At 70.7% G+C, this 12,476-nt stretch overlaps 1 protein-coding gene across 4 annotated transcripts in view; it reads right to left on the bottom strand.

Annotated features, from left to right (window-relative positions):
- LGR6 (leucine rich repeat containing G protein-coupled receptor 6) overlaps window positions 1-12,476 on the bottom strand; it is a 65,265-nt gene that overhangs the window by 13,775 nt on the left and 39,014 nt on the right. For 3 of the 4 annotated variants that reach the window (XM_045860868.1, XM_045860848.1, XM_045860877.1), the window contains 5 exons: window positions 10,668-10,739; window positions 2,649-2,717; window positions 1,236-1,307; window positions 1,010-1,081; window positions 15-83 (listed from right to left, as the gene is read on the bottom strand). In XM_045860868.1, the coding sequence (XP_045716824.1) occupies window positions 15-83; window positions 1,010-1,081; window positions 1,236-1,307; window positions 2,649-2,717; window positions 10,668-10,739 (354 nt within the window). The remainder of the gene's footprint in view (window positions 1-14; window positions 84-1,009; window positions 1,082-1,235; window positions 1,308-2,648; window positions 2,718-10,667; window positions 10,740-12,476) is intronic. The other variant, XM_045860858.1, reaches the window with a different exon arrangement.

Genomic DNA, 12,476 nt, shown 5'->3' with positions numbered 1-12,476 from the left:
GGAGAGCCACTCACAGGGCCTCCAGGCTGGTGGTGCCTTTGAGGTCCGGGAACTCCTGGAGGTCCGTGGCTCCGTTCAGGGACCTGGAAGCAGCCACAGCCTGAGGGCGGGGTCTACCGGCGCCCGGCCTGGGGGGCGGGGGGCTCTCCCCGCAGAGACCTCCACACCCCGCGGGGGGAGTGTCCTCCTCCCCGCCGGCCCCACAGCCAGCCGCGCTCGGGCTCCGGCCCTGTTTGGACGGTGACAGCCCGGTGCTTCCGAGAAAGCTCGGGCTGCGGGGTTTGCTGCTCAGAGCCCCAGACAGGGGCTCCCCGAAACTCTTGCCTTCCGGGGTTTCCTCAGCACCCCTTTCTGAAGCTGCTCCAGACGGGAAGCTCCCCCCACCCCCACCTTGAGGAGACGCGAAGCCCAGGGACCCGCACTGGGAGAGGGGGCTTCAGGCCCGGGGCGGGGGCGGGGCAGAGTCCCGGGCTGCTGCCCGAGCAGGGCCTGCGGCTCAGGGGCCCAGGGCCCGGCCGTGTGACGTCCTTACAGCCTGCGCTCAGGGCGGGGCGAAGGGCGACACGGGACACCCAAGGGAAGCGCGTGCTTTACAGACGCTGCAGTGAGGCTGGGGGTCACCGTGGGCGGTGCTTCCACGAAGGGGCGGTGCTTCCCAGAAGGGGCGGGGCTTCCCCGAAGGGGCGGGGCCTGGGCTGGGAACGGACGTGGAGCGGGAGGGAGGAAGCGAGCGGTGCGGCCCGGGCGCTGGAGAACCTGGAGAACCGCAGCCTGGCCCCGGAGTTTTGCGCAGGTGCTCCCGGTGCGGCTACCTGCAGAGGCCGGTCCACGGCCCTGCCCGGGGACAGGCCCCGCCCACCCACGACAGAGAAGGGAAGAAGCCGCGGGGGCAGGGAGGCTGTGCAGTCCCCACATCGGGGAAGGGCCGGAGCAAGGGGAGGCCGGTGCGCCTCTGGGGTCTGAGCCCGGGGGTGGGGGGGGGGGGGTCCCGGCTGGGGCTACTACGCACAGCGTGTGCAGCTTCGGCAGGTCCTGGAACGCCGACCTCCCCACGGACTGGATCGGGTTGTCGTAGAAGTGGCTGGAAGGGCCCAGGCACCGAGCTCAGCGATCCTTCCGCCGGGACCGCGGCCGCTCTCCGCTGTCTCCCCCAACCACGGAGCCCGTGAAGGGCGCCCCCTCGCGCGGCCCCCCGGCCCCCGCCCGCAGACGCCGCCGGAGCAGCCGGGACTCACATCGCCTGCAGCAGCGGGTTCCCCACGAAGGCCTTCTCCGGGATGGCCCGGATGTTGTTGTTGTGGAAGCCCCTGGAAGACAGCGGGGTCAGCGGGGGCGGGGGAGGGGGCAGGGACGCCTGTGACCTCAGGGGGACACGCGGGCTCCAGGGAGCTGGCGGACCGCCCCCCAGAAAGGCCGGAGACCAAAGGCAGGGCCACCCGCGGGGAGACCCAGGTCCAAGTCTGCTTGGGACTTTTCTTCATCCATCCAACACCGCCCCCCACCCACCTCCCTGACAGGCGTGGGGGTGGGGCCTGAGGAGGCCCCAGAGCAGTTCAGCTGGGGGGGTCCTGTCCATCAGCACCACCACTGTCACTCACTGTCACCCCCTGGAGGGTCCCTGGGGGGACGCGGAGGGTGTGTGGGAAGAGGAGACCAAGGTGGAGAAAACAGGACTTCCAGGGGACCCGGGCAGGGCTGGGCCCCAGAGGGACGCCGGCCTGGCCTGGAGGCCAGGAAACCAAAGCACAGAGGAGGGGGCGGGGCAGGAGGACAGGCAGAGGGAGGGGTGTGGACAGGCTGGACACAACACAGGGCCGTGCAGACCCGGGCGGATGCCCGGGGCCCTGAGGCAGGAGCTTGTGTCTGGTTAGCTAGGGAGGACCTTCCAAAACACGTGCTCAGGAAAAAATGACACAAAACCAGTGAGTGCTGGGCCACGCAGCACAGAACCCCGACGGGGCAGCCACCCCCGTCTCCGCGGCGATTCCAGCTTCGCCGGGGCCTCTGGGTCACCTCCCCTCGCTCTCGGTCCCCCTGGGCCCCCAGCTGTCGCTGACCCTGGGCCTCCGGCCAATGCCACCACCTGGGCCGGCTGTGTCGGCGTGGAGCTGACGCCGGGGTTCGCACGTGTAGGGGACAGAGGCCCTGTCCCCAAGCAGCTGTCCCTCCAGAGTCACAGGGACATAAGCAGATGGACAGACAAGGAGGAGGCACGAATCCTCCAGCCCCTGACACCCCGGTCTCTGCTCGAGTGTGTCAGCCTCTCCCGTCCCCTCCACGCCCACACTCTCCTCTCAGTGGTCGGGACTTCACCCTCCTTGCCTGCCTGGCACTGAGCAGAACTCAGCCTACGGGAGACAGGGGACCTCCAGGGGTCCCCTCCGACCCGCCGGTCCGGCATGCATCTCGGACCAGGTGGCGGGGCAGCGTGAAGGCGCCACTGCCGTCCAGGTGGCCGTCGGCGTGGAGACCCTGCCTGAGGCCCGGGCCCCTCGGGTCGCCCTCGGTCTCTCTCTGGCTGCCCCCTCCCCAGTCGGTGCCCCTGTGCTCCTGCTCCCACCCCGCCCCACCCCCAGCCGCCCCGGCCCCCCGGCGCAGGGTGCGGCCCCCGGCGCAGGGTGCGGGGCGCGGGCGGCAGAGGCACTCACAGCTCCTGCAGCCTGCCCAGCGTGCGCACGGCGACGGGGAACTGGCGCAGCTCGTTGTGGTTCAGGTCCCTGGAAGGAAGCAGAGGCCTCGTCGGGAGCGGCCGGGGCGGGACTGCCCGGCTGCGGGTCCCGCCGGCCCCGCCGGGAGACGCGTGTGAGGACACCTGTGTGTGCGCGTGTCCTCCCGCCCCTCAAACCCGCAGCGAGCAGCCCCGCAGCGAGGGGACGAGGGGACAGGGAGACGGGCCGGCTGGCCAGGAACTGCCCCTGCTGGCCAAGGAAGCCCTTGACGCCTCCGGGGACACCCGTGGGGCAGGGGGACGGGTGACAGAGAGAACCCTTAACCCCTGTCACCAGCTCTTAAGGCATTGAGGGTGTCCTCCTCCAGATCTGGAGGCTGATGTGAAAAAGGTGCAGGGCGGTCCCGCGGGGACACTGTGGGGCTGGCTCGGGGCCACGGGGACCCTGGCGCGAGCCCCCCGCAGCCTGCTGCCAGACCCACGCCCCGTCAGCCAGGGCCCTCCTTGGCCGTCTCTGGCCGGGAGGCTGCCGGGCCCGGCCTGGCCGACGGGGGAGAAGGCGAGGGAATGCGCAGCTGTGTCCGTAGGGAGACGTGGGAGACCGGAAGCAGCAAATGTCAGGAGGCCCCCTGCCCGCGGCATGCCAGCGGGGCGGCCGGGCGGGCCCACGCGGGTGTGCATGTGGGTGTGGCCGGCGGGGCGCAGGCTGCGTCTGGGGCCGCTCAGACGTGACCTCTGCTCCGCCAGCCCCGCCGGGCACCTCGGGAGGCAGAGGCCCGGGCGAGAAGTTTCCCGTGGAGAACACGCCAGGGACTAGGACCCTTGCACACTGGAGGTCATGGGCAACCTCTGCATCGGCGGAGAAGGGAAGGGGGTGGAGCCGGCAGGGAGGGGTGACGGCGTCAGGGGACGTCTGTGCTGTGCAGTCGGCGAAGGACCGGTGCCGGCTCGGCTGAGCCGAGGCAGCGTTCGGGGGTGGGGCGGGACGGGTGTCTCCCTGGACCGCCGCCCTCGGAGGTGCCGGCCACGTGCCAGCCCCTCGGCGCTTGCCCGGGGCGGCGCCCCCAGCCTACGTCGTCAGGCAGGTGCCGCTGTCGTGCCCACTGCACGGGTCGGGAGAGCGGGGCGCGGCGGCGTCACATGTTCCCAGTCACACCCGTTCCCACACGGCCGTGACCTGGACCCAGCCGCCCTCCTCCTGTGCGGCGGCTGCCCCGCACCGGCGCCGCCAGCCGGGCGGCTCTTTTGGCTTCCGCTGTCGGCACATCAGCACCCTCAGCCGCTCCGCCGCCCTCCCGCCAGCTCTCCGTGGCTGAGGCCGGCAGCACCGACGGGAACGTCTGCACCGCCCAGAGGGTCCTGCTGGACGGCGGGGAGCCGAGCCGGGACGCAGCTGAGGGTGCTGGACCGACTCCCCGGAGGAAGGGGGGGCAGGGGGAGGCAGGCTGCCGCCGGCCGGGGTCGGATGGCCCGCCAGCCCGTCTCCTCCTCCACAGACTCTCTGCCCCCCCACCAGCTCTCCCGGGGGTGCTCTCCCGGGGGTGCTCTCCCGGGGGTGGCCAGGCCTGAGAAGCCTCGTCCTTGACTGCCCCGTGGAGGGGGGGCACCTGCCGGGAAGAAGCACCCGCCTTGGACCGTTCCAGGGCCCAGAGACGACCCTCTGCGGCTGCAGCCGCTGCCCACAGCGCGGCCTGTCGGCTCCGGCCGCTCAGCGGGGAGCCCGCCCCAGCCCTGGGGGTCCGGAGCCCACACCCTCAGCTGCTACACGTCGTCGGCCGGGAAGACCTTCCAAACGGCACCGGCGACTTGGCCGCTCTCCTACCGAAAGTCGGAGACGGTTCCTCCTGACGTCAGGGATGGGCTCCGGCGACCGAGGTGGTCTGTCCGTCTGTCTGTCCCCTGTGCATCTTCACGTCTGTCCCCGCGTCCTCGGCCGAGGAAACCCGACGCCCCCTTCGAAGCCCGGCTCCAGCAAACCTCCCCTCCCGCAGCCGCGTCCCTGCAGCCGGAGTGGCTCCCGCCCCCCCCCCCACCCCCGCCCCGGCCGGCCTTCTCTCCGGAGCAGCTCGCCTCGGGCGGGAATCAGGGTGGTGGTGGTGATAACAGCGCTGATAATCACCGTAATTACTAGGTAACTCTTGCGGTTCTAGGTGATCTGCGCGTACTAATTCTTCCCGTTCCTCGCCAGCCCTCGGAGGCAGGTGCTGTGCTTACCTCCGTTTTGCCCACGAGGAACTGAGCCAGAGAGAGAGGCCTGGGCTTGGCCCCTCGGCTGAGGGTGGAGGCCCTGGGTGTGCAGCCCGGGCGGCGTGAGGCGGGGGTGGGGGGGGCCGGGGGGGGGCCTCTGTGTGCACACTGCGCCCCGGCCGGCCGGGAGCCGCCGCCCTCAGGGAGCCCGTGGGCCCCCTTTCGGGGCTCCCAGGCCTGGGCGCAGGGCCACACGTGCGGGTGCTCACGGCCAGGGGCGGCTCCCCCAGCTCCAGGGCCGAGGCCTGCGGACGGGGCTGCTCGGGCCCTGTGCCCCCGCCCCACCCCCGCCCGGGGTCAGACTCCGCACGCAGAGCAGAGCCCTCCCTGCAGCACCCCCACGAGGCTCCCTCGGTCCGGCCCTCCTGCAGACGGGTGGTGTCCGACACCCTCGGCCTCAGCCAGAACACCCGTCCCCGGCTGCTTCAACAGCCCGGAACCAGCCAGGAGCCCGGGAAGCACTAACCGCTCCGTCGGCCGCCCTGGGGAGCTGGGGGCAGACGGCGGGGCCCCTGCCGCCCCGGCTCCGTCTGGGAGCCCCACCGCCGCGGCCGATCCTCCCTGCGTCTGCTCGGCCGCTGCCCGCCAGACCCACCCCAACGGGTGGCCGTCCCGCGCCATCGGGGATGCAGCTGCGAAGGCAGAGCCCTGAGCTGCCCAGGGCCACACTCCCAGCGTGTCCCCCCCGCCCCCACCCCGGCCCTGCAGACGCAGAGACGCAGAGACGCAGAGACGGCCGCCTCCCAGACTGTCTGGGGGCCTCGCTGGCTGCGGGCGCAGAGTGCAGAGCTGCGGGTCTCGCTGTCACGCTCGCTGGCCAGCCCCCGTGCCAGACCGGTAAGGGGACGCGGGCTCAGAGCCCTGGCGCAGTTAGGCCCGAGGGGCACGCTTCCCACACACGGCAGAGATGCGCGCTGGCAGGCGCCCCCTCTGAGAGGGCCGTTTACGGGACAGTGAGGAGGAGGACGGGGGGGAACCGGGGCCGCGTGACGGCCCCCAACTCTGCACGCTGCGCTGCACGGGCCGCACTGTCCCCTGGCCGGGGGACGCCGCCTCCCTCCCCTCCCCCTTTTACAGGACGTCGGTCACCCGCCTGGACTCTGCGGTCACTGGTCGCCGCACCAGCGGACACAGGAGTTGGCCGCTGTCACGGCCTGGACAGAGGGTCGGTGTGAGTTGCGGTGCGGGCCTCACGCCGATCCTGGGGGTCAGTTTGGGCTCATTCCCGGGTCACAGACGAGGGCCCGAGGCAGAGCGCTGTTGGGGAGGACGGCGCCGAGACCACGTGTCCTGCGCCCTCGCGGGCACACGGAGCCCCCGGCTCGAACCCGAGTCCACCCACTGGGGGCAGAGGCCCGGGGAGCCGGGACTGAGGGAGCCGACGCTCTGACTGACAGTGTCGTCCCGCCTCCAGCAGGGCCGCCCACGGATAAGCGCGGCGGTTAGTGAAGCTGCCGTCAGGTCCCCCGAGAGACACAGGCGCTGCCTCCCCTCAGCCCCCCAGCCCCGCGCTCTTCCTCGCCGGGAGACCAGCACCCGCAGCCGGCGCAGCGGGCTCTGCCGGGAGCACCCGGGACCCGAGACGCCGGGACTCGGAAGGGAGGGAGGAGTCTGCCCGAGGCCGGAGCCGGGTCCGAGTCTGCGCGGGGACCGCCTCAGCCCAGGGGCACCCGCTGCCCCTGCCAGGTGTCCGGGCCACCACCGAGAAACCCCCTCTTCTGCTCGCTCCCCGGCCCCATCACGTCGGCCCGGCACCTGCACGCCGTCCTCCCGAGACAGCCGCCGCGCTCCGCCTCGGGCCTCTCCAAGGCCTTTGAATCGGGGTCTGTCGACGCGTCCTACCCCCCCAGCACCCTCCCCAGAGAAGCCCCCGTCACTGCAGATGTGACGCCCCAGGACCCAGGTTGGGCAGCACCTGCCTCACGTGGCCGCCACGGCGACCTGGAGGCTGTGGGGGGGCGGTCCTGTCACAGCGCCGTGCCTCCAGGGTCTGTCCCGGTGACCCTGCCTCGCAGGTGTGACATCGGGACGTCAGGACGCAGGGTTCCAAGCCACGGAGCTCCCGGGGGGGGGGGACTCTCTCCTCGGGGGGGGGGTCGAGTATCTCCAGACGGTGGCCACGCACGCCCCAGAGACTCAGCGCATTCACAGGACGAGGGACAGCAGCGAGTGGGGGGTCGCCGATTCTGCTGGCTCCTCCCCTCCGACGCCGAGGGACAGACCCACCGGGGGACCTTGGCCAGCAGTTCCCACGGGCGCCCGCCGCCTCCGGAGCCTGCGCTGGGAAGGACTGTCGATGACTCGTCACGGTCACCGACTGCAGGACAAGCGCATCGGGCAGCTCAGTTTCCCGCCTGCAGGAGCCGCGAGGGCTTCCGTGGGGAAAGCCAGAAAAAATGACGTTTTACACGGAGCAATAAATTCCTCTACAGGCCACGGAGCCCCACAGATTTGCAGCTACTAAACCCGCACACGTGGGGTGATGACGGACTGGCGAGGAAGGGTCCCCTCGACCCACCCAGAGCCTGCGTAGTGTGGCCACGGGCGCTGGGCGGGAGGCAGTGACCCAGCCCCAGTCCCGGCCCCTGGACCGCCGGGTGACCTCGGCGAACCGTGCCCGTCTGCCCCGGTCTCCTCACCTGCGACACCAGGGGACACAGCTCCCTCCTGGACAGGCGGGTGGGAGGGGGAACAAGCGAGGTACGAGGCGCCACAAAGGCTCAGAGCGAGCCTTTGAGAGAAAAGCGCCTTCACTTCCCATCGCACCGCCTGACCCGCATGCTTCATTTCGGACCACGAGGCAGAGCCCCGAGAATGCCCACCCTGCCCTCCCAGGCCCCTGCATCACGCGGGTGCTGACTGCCGGTGCTGACGAGGGGGAGCTGGGCCAGAAGGCGTCCACCTGCCATGGCCCCAGGCCCCCTCCCAGAGAACGCCCAGCAGCCCGGGGCCCTGGTTGGTCGGATTCGCTCCACGAGGTGGTGGCGGGGCCCAGAGCCCGTGACCCAGGCCCGAGGGAGGGCCCCCCCGGGTTCCGGCCGAGGGGCAGATACCGGACGCCCAGGTCTGGGGTGGGGGGCAGGCCCATGGGGTGGCAGTGCATCTGCTTGGCTCTTTTCCGGGGGGGGCACCGATTCTATTGGCCGGTACAGCCGGGGACTCCAGGAGCATTTGCCTGCGGCACAGAACGGCACCCCGGTCTCCGGGCTGCGTGTCACGTGGACCGAGCACGGGCCCGGTTTCAGGTGGCCGAGGCAGAACCTCCCCAGAACCACTCTTGCCCGAGAACTCCGCTTCTCAGCCCAGGCGCGGGGGAAGGCCTGCGGCCGACGGGACCCCCGAGGCTCCAGGTCTGGTCGGAGCTGCCAGGTGAGGAAGCAGAGCCTCACGGGCGGCCCACCTCTGATTCCGAGTTTCTCCGCCAGGACAGGCACCCTGGTGGGGCTGGGGGCGGGGAGGGGTGCCTGCAGGACAGGACGGTGTCGCCCTGTGCACCAGGCCGCCCCAGAGCGCAGCGGGGCTGCAGCCTGAGGCTGCGTGCCTGCACGGTGCGCGGGGCACAGTGGTGCGCGGCCCCTGGGCCCTGCCCGCCCCTCTTGGGTTTGCGGGGTCTTTTGGAGCAAAAGAGAGCAGGGGGCACACTTGCCGGCCGACTCCTCTCCCTCCGAGGTTGCCCGCTGCTGGGCGGGTGGGGGGAAAGAGGCCCAAGGCCGCAGCCACCGGCTCCAGCCGGCCGGCCAGCAGGGACAGAGGCGGTGGCGGAACCCAGGGCGCCTGGCCCCAGGGCAGCGCAGGTCGCGAGCCACACCGCCCCGGGCGCTTTCACAACAGGTAGTGATGCTGCGCGTGGGGGGGTGGGATGGGGGGACGTGTCCGTGTCGGGTGGAAAACATGGCAGGCTTAGCTACATGGCATGGGAACTGCGTGTGTGCGTGACCACGCGTATGCTTGCCGACACCTGGCCCCTCCTGCACAGGTGGAAGGGCTGGGCGTCGGAGCCAAACCCTAGATGGGGCAGGGGGCGGGGGCTGGATCCTCCCTCTGCGGCGGAGATGAGAGCGGTCTCACAGGCAGAGATTTTCTGCCCGAGGCAGAAGCGCCCGGCTGGGAGGAGCGCACATGAAAAGCTGCACAGTAATAATGAGGCTGCAAAGCTCGACAATTACCCAACAATTAAAAGCTTTGACTCTGGCTTTCATGCTCCGGCCCCGCCCCTCCCACATCTGGCTGCCCCCGGGCTCCCAAGCGCTGCTCTGCGGACGGAGCATAAAGAACACACTTTCCCCTTTTTAATTGGGGATCAGGAGCTGGAAGCGGAGCTGATCCCTGGAGGGTGGGGAGGAAGGAAGGGGTGGTGCCCAGCCAGCCAGCCAAGGGGGGGCCGGAGGGAGGAGGGGTGCAGGGCGAGGTCCCCAGCGGCCACACGGCAGCCGGCCGCGGAGACCGGCGCCGTTCCTGCGGCCTCTCGGACTAGCGACCAGGGCGCAGGCCAGGGCCGAGGTCGCAGGCTGGAAGGACCCCCTCACGCCCCAGCGGCCCACCCCTGCTGCCCCCTGGCTGTGTCGAGGGGGGCGGGGCACCCCTCCACCCCTCACCTGGGCTTCCCTGCCCGAGCAGAGCAGCGGGAGCCGGCTTTGTGGGGCCCTGCGCCCGGCACATCAAACGCACGGCGGGTGCGGGGCGGCAGGCCGCTCTGTAGTGCAGCCAGCCCCGGCCGCACCCGGCGCAGCGTGCCAGGGGCTGGTTGAGAAAGAAACGGGCAGCGTGCCCCGCGGTGAGGAAACCGCTGCTGCCAGTCGGCTTCTCAGAGGCGCTGGCCCTCCCCCAGCACGCGGGCCCCCGCGGCTTCCCAGCAGGGCACGCCCACACCCGGCCCCGCCCGGAGCTCTCTCTGGGGTCCCCACGCACCCGGCAGGGCAGAGCTGCCCGCTCCCATTCCACGCGAGCGGCGAAGGACGGCCGGGCACCGAGCTGGGGCTGATGTCCATCGGGCCAGCGAACGCACCGCCCCGGGCCCGCTCGGTCCCCAGCAGGCGGCGCGGCCCCGGCGTCAGAGCCCTGGCTGTGACTGCCCGCCGCCCTGGGCGGCTGCGGGGGGAGCACGCGGTCCCATCTCTCGTGGGGCGGGAGACAGGTTGCGTTTCCTGCCGACAGGCTGGGCACCCCTGCACCCGCCCCCAGGCGTGAGGTCAGCAGCAGGGACAGCTGGGCCGGCTCTGACGTTCTCCCAGCATGCACCTTGGCTTCAGGCACGGGAGAGGAGGGGACCGCCATCCTGCCCCACTGCCCCCCGAATCACAGACACGGACGGCCCAGCCTCTGGGACACGCGCACCCAAAACCCCCCCACAGGCGGCCTCCCCTGGCCACCACCTGCCTCCCAGAACTCCCCGATGCCGCTTCAGCTGCTTGAGGACCTGTCCCTGGGGGAGGGGGGGGCGCCCAGGCGTGGGCGTGTGGAGTGCAAGTGGGGGTGAGCGGAGGGTGAGAACACAGGCCGCAGCCCAGGCACCGAGAGTCCTCCCCGACCCTGGTGGCTGGCTGGCACCCGGCGCTGGGGGCCTCCTCCCCGGGGGGCACAGTCCGCCTGTCCGAGGGGGCAGGGGGCATTTTTTCACTCATTCACCCAGGTGACACTGCCGGGGGGGGCGCGTGGGGAGCAGGCGGCAGCCAGGTGCCAGCACCCCGCCCCCGGAGCCCGGCCGCCGCGGCGGGCGCGGGCAGGACGGCGCACGGCCAAGCCCCACACTCACAGTGTCTCCAGGCTGCGCAGCCCCTCGAAGCTGTGGGTCCCCAGGTGCTGGATGCGGTTGTTGTGCAGGTGCCTGTGTGGGAGGAAGGAGGGTCGTCGGCCGGGGCCGCAGCACCGAGCCCGGGGCGGGGCAGGGCGGGGGCAGGGCGGGGGCAGGGCGGGGGCAGGCGGCGGCTCAGGGAGGACGCTGGAGGCTGCTGCACAGACAGGATGACCCCGGTGGTCCAGCCGTCCACCCCAGAGACAAAACAATTGACTGAGACCGACATCGGAAGTCGGAGTCTCCGAGGCCGGGCTGACCGCAGGCGACCCCTTTCCGACTGCTGGTTAAAGGGAGACGGAGTGGAGAGCCCTGGCCACAGCTGGTGCTGCTCCTGCCGCGTCTCGGAGAGGCCTAGTTCGGAGGGGGCTCTGGTCTGAGGCTTCCTCTCTGGTCCTGCTCCCCGGGACCCAGCCTGCCTGACTCAGTGGCCAGACGCACTGATGGCAGCCCACAGCCGACCGCGGCAGACAGCGTGTAATTAAGGGCCAAGTGTTCTGTTACAGGGCTGCAGACAGGCGAGTGCGGTGGCGGGGACTGGTGAAGCCAGAGCAATCAGGGAGGGCTTTCTGGAGGCGGTGACCCGGAGCAGGGCCTTGGAGGGAAGGAGATCTGGACAAGCGGAGGGAAGGGTGTCCCAGGCACCAGCGTCCGTAGCGACAAAGCGCAGGCTGGGGACGGGCCTGGCCAGGGTGCACACAGGCTGGGAGAGAATTCTACGATAAACAGCTAATTGAAAAGAAGCGACCGGATGCTCTTCTCCCAGTTCCTCATGAAATGAGTGGAATAGCAAAACCCCCACTGCGGCCCCAGATGCTGCGAGCAGCAGCAACAAAGCAAGGACAGATGTAACCCCATGAGAGCAAACTGCAAAACCCAGTGGCAAAGGGACTGCACGGGCACGAAAACAAAACCCTGAGGATTCTCCCCAAAACCCTCGAGTGCGCAGAGAGGCAGCTCTGTGGACGGCCTTCCCCTTGGCGCTGCTTCCTGAGCCACGCGCTGAGTCAGGGTCCGGGCGGAGGCCGTGACTCGGGCGTTTCACGGCTCCCAGACCTGCGGGCCGGCAGAGCTGGGGGTCTGGTGAGGCTGGACGCCTCCCCCGAGCACCCCTGCCTCCCCCCGCCAGGGCTCAGACACGTGGGGGGACCCAGTGTCCCCGCAAGACTGGCCCACAAACCGTCGTTGGGAGGGGGGACCCCACGGACCAACAGTGATGCCGCTGGGACCAGTAGGCAGCTTCCCAAGTGACGGCCCCAAAAGGGGGTCGCATGGCGGTTGCCAAACAGCAGGGAGGAGACACACGGACGCAAACGGCGGCAAAGGTCAGGCCTAGCAGAAGATGCCGCTCATGGGAGAGGAGCAGAGGAACACCCCCGCCGCCTTCTGCCGCAGACCGTCGGCTGAACGGCCGTGTCCAAGACGGGACTTTAGGAATGAGAGAAAAGTGACGTCCCGGGCCGGGGAGCCCATGGAGGGCAGGAACTACACCCCAAGACCCTAGTCCTCGGACCTGAAACAACCGCAGCCGAGAGTCAGAGGAAGTGGAGACCTCGGCGAACGGGGCGGTGGGGGGTGGGTCGCGGGCCAGGGTGGTGGGGAGTGGAAGTGGGGGATGCAGTGACTCAGCGCGGAGTCACGGGGTCCGGGAGGGAGGGGCCGGGCGGAGAGACAGAAGGTGCCTGCGGAGGTGGCACAGGAGAGGAAACTCCCCAAGATGAGCAAAGCCTGCAGCTGGAAAGCGTCCGTTGTTTCTGGGGAGCTGGATGC

This window comes from Phyllostomus hastatus, unplaced genomic scaffold (genome assembly GCF_019186645.2).
Source record: "Phyllostomus hastatus isolate PE091 unplaced genomic scaffold, TTU_PhHast_1.1 phas_contig_148, whole genome shotgun sequence".
Taxonomy (NCBI): Eukaryota; Metazoa; Chordata; class Mammalia; order Chiroptera; family Phyllostomidae; genus Phyllostomus; species Phyllostomus hastatus.
Note: the sequence above shows the minus strand (reverse complement) of the source record. Positions and strands in the feature narration are given on the sequence as shown.